This window comes from Quercus lobata, chromosome 4 (assembly GCF_001633185.2).
Source record: "Quercus lobata isolate SW786 chromosome 4, ValleyOak3.0 Primary Assembly, whole genome shotgun sequence".
Classification (NCBI taxonomy): domain Eukaryota; kingdom Viridiplantae; phylum Streptophyta; class Magnoliopsida; order Fagales; family Fagaceae; genus Quercus; species Quercus lobata.
In genome coordinates this window covers 89032128-89038127 of record NC_044907.1, presented here as the reverse complement: position 1 = coordinate 89038127, position 6000 = coordinate 89032128, and the positions used below count along the sequence as shown (strand labels likewise).

Below are 6000 nucleotides of genomic sequence, written 5' to 3'. Positions count from 1 at the left end.
TTGGGTCAGAGTTCAGTGTAGGTAGTGGACTACGAGACACCTCTTGAAATGGACTCTCATGTACGCTTACATTTACATGTAGGCTGGTAGACTGATTTTGAAAACAAATTGTGTTATCGGCTTATAGGTGGACTTATGTTTGGGTTTGCACATTGTTGCGGTCAAAACCCAGTTCGGCATCCTAAATCCTAATCTACGCACCGCAGCGTTTGCTCTGGTTTCCAACTATTTGGAATTCATGAAACCTATTCGACGAAAAGTCTGAACCAAGTCAAAGAAGTTTTAGTCCATCCAGATAACTATCGAAGTTTTAAGGAAATGGGGTTGTAGTGATACTGAAATTTCGAAATTATTTGTAGGCAGGCCTTCTTTACGCAAGGCTAGCATTACATGGTTTCTTAGTTGTCGAATCAATCATTGTTTTGATGAGAGGCTTGAGTTCTTCTGGACATTGTTTATGTCAAGGGATGTTCTTGCCAAAGACATTCTTAGTGATAAGGGTAAAAATATGGTCTGACGAGCCTCCTTTAAATAGATCTGACGGATCAATGTCTGTGGGCCAATAGAAGTAAGCCCAAAACTTGTACAAAGGTCCATACAATAGGAACCCCAGATGGAAATTACTTGCGACACACATCTAATCACTATAGAATCCCTGGGTAAATGGAATTCTAGTATAAAGAGGATTTCGGAAGATACGCATGTAAATGAAGATCTTCTCTACAAGGAAAGTGTCTTGTCCATCACATTTAGGGCAATTCAAGAGGATTCCTAGAAGGAAAGGACTTCTACACCAAGGAAGAGAGGTCAACCTTCTACTACTATAAATGCCACAATACCCTCATAAATCAACGTACGCATAATTTACCATTCTCTAACACTCTAGAGTTGTGAGAATAGTTCTAACTTGACATTCGGAGGGTATTTGGCCGGCACCACACCGGTACTCTCTGTTAGGTCTTCTCTCTTTTCTTTGTAGGTGTCGTTACAAACGTGCGAGGATTGTGTGACTCACTGGTGATATTTACGGCATCATCAGTTGGCGCCATCTGTGGGAAACAAAATGGCATCATAATTGCAGCTTATAAGCCATACAAACGCTACCTGAACAAAGGGCCGCATGGTACTTACACACTCGATGGCGACCACCAACAACATTTAGGAAGACGAGCCACAACCTATTGCCTAGGAGAGACAGATCCTAACCCTTACAGCGGTAGTGGAGCGCCTCACTAGACAAAACTAGACCCTAGAAGAACAGCTGTGACAAAAGAACGCAACGATAGGAAACCAAGAAGAAGATCAAGAAGGTGCCAGTGCTGATCGCAGGAACCAGGAGAGACCAGAGCGACAAAATATAAAGCCTCCTAACCCTCATGGATGTGGCTCCGCCTATTGTCGTGGAGATGCAGGCAATGAAGGAGCAGATGGAAGTTATGATGAACGCCCTCAAGAGACGAGTATCCAGTGACCTTAACAACCTAGTCAACTGGATTGACTCACCGTTCACTGCCTCCGTCAATTGTTTCCCTCTACCGCATAAATTCTGCATGCCACACATAGATAGTTACAACAGAGTCAAGGATCGTTTAGATCACCTAAAGACCTTCAAGACCTTGATGCACCTTCAAGGAGTTGCAGACAAGATCATGTGTAGGGCCTTCCTTACAATGTTGAAGGGTGCTGCGAGAATTTGGTTCAGTTAGTTAACGCCTGGCTCTATCAATACTTTCAAGGAGCTGAGCGCTCAATTCATTTTGCACCTCATTGGGGGACACAGGTACAAGAAGTCAACTGCATGCCTAATGAACTTTAAACAGCGGGAGGACAAGACGCTGAGGTCCTACATAACTTGTTTCAACAAGGAGGCCTTCTCAATTAACGAGGTAGATGACAAGATACTCGTGGCAACATTCATTAATGGGCTACGAAAGGGTAAGTTTCTGTTTTCTCTATACAAGAACGATCCAAAGACTATGTCAGAAGTACTTTACAAGGTTACCAAGTATATGAACGCAGAAGACACATTGTTGGCCCGCGAGGATAAGCCTAGAAAAAGGGAAAGGCAGGAGGACACAAGACAGGAAAGAGGGCTCAAAGTGGCTAGGACCGAAGAACAACGGGATGATAGACGCTCCAAACCCCCCACTGGGAGATTCACAAGCTTCACCCCGTTAACTGCCCCAATAGATCAAGTCTTGATGCAGATTAAAGACGAAGGAACCCTGACATTCCCAGGCAAGTTGAAGGGAGATCCTAGCAAGAGACCAAGGAATAAGTACTGCCACTTTGATCAAGACTACGGGCACGACATAGCTGAGTGCTACGATCTAAAACAGCAGATAGAGGCCCTTATAAGATAGGGGAAACTACAAAGGTTGGATCCGCCTCAAGAGCAGACCCCACGACGAGAGAATGAGCGCTCAAGATCGCCTATTGGAGACATAAGAATGATCGTAGGGGGTACGACAACTTTTAGGTCGTCCAAAAAGGCCAGAAAAACCTACCTAAGAATGGTCCAAATCGTCCAACTCACAAGCACTGTACCAAAGATGGCACAGATCAACAACCCTGTCATCAGATTTTCAAAAGACGATGCCCGAAGGCTGCACCACCCACATGACGACTCGCTTGTTGTCAGCCTAAGGGTAGGAGACTATAAAATGCACTGGGTTCTGGTCGACAACAGCAGTTCGGCAGACATCTTGTATTACCCAGCTTTTTAGTAGATGAGAATCAATAGAGAACAGTTGGTCCCGGTTAATACCCCTCTAGTTAGTTTCAGAGGGATGAGAGTGTTCCCCTTCAGTGCCATCACATTAACGGTAACGGTGGGAGATTACCCCCAACAGATTACTAAGGAAGTAACTTTCCTGGTGGTCGACTGTTCATCTGCTTACAATGCCATTCTCGGATGACCCACCTTCAACTAATGGAAGGTTGTAATCTCGACCTACCATTTCATGATCAAGTTCCCAACGGATTATGGAGTAGGGGAATTGCGTGGAAATCAGGTGGCAACGTGAAAATGTTATATTGCTATGCTAGAGATGGACGATCAGCAGCAAACAATGTGCATAGAAGAACGACGGATAGTAGCCGAGCCAGTTGAAGAGTTAGAGGAAATAATCCTTGATAACTCAAGGCCAGAACGGACGACTAGAGTGGGGACATTGGCAAGCTGGTCGGTGCGCTGAGAGCTCACGGCATTCTTAAGAGACAATCAAGACATGTTTGCCTGGAGTCACGAGGATATGCTAGAGATCGACCCCGCAATCATAGTTCACAAACTGAATGTATCACCCACATTCTCCCCAATCCGGCAGAAGAAATGAGTATTCGCTCAGAAGCGGGACAAAGCTATTGCCGAAGAAGCACGAAAGTTGCTTGAGGCAAATTTCATCCGAGAAGTACACTACCTCTATTGGTTGGCAAACGTCGTCCTAGTCAAGAAGGCCAATGGAAAGTGGAGGATATGCGTAGGCTTCACGAATCTCAATAAGGCTTGCCCTAAGGACAGCTATCCACTCCCTCGGATAGATACTCTAGTAGACTCAACTGCAAGACACCAGCTTTTGAGCTTCATGGACGCTTTCTCGGTCTATAACCAGATAAAGATGGAAGATCATCTAGGCGACCTCTGTGAGACCTTCGACACCCTCCGATTATATAATATGAAGTGGAACCCAGGCAAGTGTGCGTTCGGAGTGACGGTTGGGAAATTCTTGGGCTTCATGATATCCTAAAGAGATATAGAGGTTAACCCACAGAAGGTACATGCCATAATAGAATTAGAACCGTCGAGGACGGTCAAAGAAGTGCAAAGTTTGAATGGCAAAATTGCAACCCTGAACAGGTTTGTCTCAAAAGCGATGGACAAATGTCTACCTATCTTCCGCACCCTGAGGAAATCGTTTTAATGAACGAACGAATGCTAGATGGCATTTGAAAACTTAAAGGCATATCTCTCATCTCTACCATTGCTCAGTCCATCCAAGCCGGGTGAAGAGCTTTACCTATATTTAGCTGTTTCACAAGCCGCTGTTAGCGCAGCCTTGGTGAGAGAGGAAAATAAAACTCAAAGACCAGTCTACTTCACAAGCCGAGTGCTCCGAGGAACAGAAGACCAGTACCCTCAGATGGAGAAGTTGGCCTTCACGTTAATAACTGCTGCGCGAAAACTCAAACCATACTTTCAAGCACACACCATCGTTTTCCTGACAAATAAGCCCTTGAAAAAAGCCATGAATAGCCCCGAGGTAGCAGGAAGAATGGCTTTGTGGGCAATAGAGCTCAGCGAGTTTGACGTACAGCACCGTCTGCGAACAGCTATAAAAGGGCAAGTGCTGGTTGATTTCATCGCCGAATTCACTCTCGGAGACGGCCAGGGGGTAGAAGGTACGTGACAATGGAACATTTATACGGACAGATCTTCAAATAGAGAAGCAGGAGGGGCTGGCATAGTAATCCAAAAGCCGGAGGGGGATAGGATCGAGTGCATGATCCAACTAGATTTCCCCACAACCAACAACGAGGCAGAATACTAAGCTTTGGTGGCAGGGCTAGACCTCGTGAAGGCCGCAGGTGCTGAAAACGTGGTCGTACATTGCGACTCACAAGTAGTGACAAGTCAGATTAATGGCAGCTACGAGTGTAAGAATGAAAGGATGAAGAGGTATCTAGAAGAGGTGAAGAATCGAATCAGCAGCCTCAAAGTCAGATTCGTTCAAATGCTAAGGGGGGAAAACGAATGCGCCAACCGACTAGCAAAAGCAGCCTTGGCAGAATTTATGCTTGTCCCCGAACAAGTATTGTCATTTGTCCAAGTCCCCTCACTTATTGATGACGGAACAAATGTGCAAGAAGTAAATTCTGAAAGCAACTGGACTACGCCTTTGATATCATACCTGAAGACTGGCGTTTTACCAAAAGGGAGTGATGCCGCTGGAAAGGTAAAGGTCCAAACATCACGATTTGTGCTCATAAAAGATGTTTTATGCAAAAAAGGATTTTCCCGGCCGTACCTGAGGTGTCTATGCCTCGAGGAAGCAGAGTACGTAATGAGAGAAGTCCACGAGGGTATCTGCGAAAACCAATCGGGGGCACAATCATTAGTGCACAAATTAATTCAAGCAGGATACTATTGGCCTACGATGATGAAAGATGCACAGGCCTATGTCAAGGCCTGCGACAAATGTCAGAGGTTCAGTAATCTCATTAGGCAACCATCTGAGGAACTAACCCCCATGACAGCCCCTTGGCCCTTCACTCAATGGGGACTAGACATCATGGGTCCCTTCCCAGCAGCAGTTAGGCCGTTAAAATTCCTGATAGTAGGCATCGACTACTTCACTAAGTGGGTGGAAGCAAAAGCCCTAGCCACTATTACGGAGAGGAGTATTCAGAGCTTTTTTTGGAGGAATATCATATGCAGGTACGGGATACCCAGAGTGCTTGTCTCCGACAATGGAAAGCAATTCAACAATAGCGCATTTAGGGACTTCTGCTCGGAGCTAGGTATTAAGAATCACTACTCGTCGCCAGCACACCCACAGGCTAACAGGCAAGTTAAAGTCATGAACCGGTCCTTGCTCAAGATCATCAAGACCTAGCTCGAGGGGGAAAAGGGTATCTGGCCGAACAAGCTGCCAAGCATTCTGTGGGCATACAGAACTACAGCAAGAACACCTACTGGAGAAACGCCGTTTCGACTGGCATACGGAAGTGAGGTTGTCATCCCAGCAGAAGTAGGGCTCACAAGTTTTCGGGTGGAGAACTACGACGAGAATAAGAACGAAGAGGCCATGCGACTTCAGCTCGACCTAATGTACGAGGTACGAATGGCAGCAGAGCAAGGATGGCACGGTATCAGAATCTCATGGCGAAACACTACAACTCCAACGTCAGGCATAAAGACTTTCAGGTCGGAGATCTTGTACTACGAAAGGTAATGGGCGCTACTAGAGATCCTTCACAAGGAAAACTCGGCCCCAATTGGGA

At 45.8% G+C, this 6000-nt stretch overlaps 1 protein-coding gene across 1 annotated transcript; it reads left to right on the top strand.

Moving 5' to 3' along the window:
- Positions 1–1376: 1376 nt before the first annotated feature.
- Positions 1377–2363, top strand: LOC115986099. Its single transcript, XM_031108960.1, has 2 exons — positions 1377–1696; positions 1781–2363. The coding sequence occupies exons 1-2, from the start codon at positions 1377–1379 to the stop codon at positions 2361–2363; spliced, it is 903 nt and encodes a 300-aa protein (XP_030964820.1).
- The last annotated feature ends 3637 nt before the right edge of the window (positions 2364–6000 follow it).

Bases quoted from the DNA above. Each gene is read 5' to 3' on its own strand.
- LOC115986099 (XM_031108960.1), top strand. From the start codon at position 1,377: ATGGATGTGGCTCCGCCTATTGTCGTGGAGATGCAGGCAATGAAGGAG. The intron at 1,697-1,780 runs GTTCAGTTAGTT...TGGGGGACACAG, and splicing joins AAGGGTGCTGCGAGAATTTG to GTACAAGAAGTCAACTGCAT.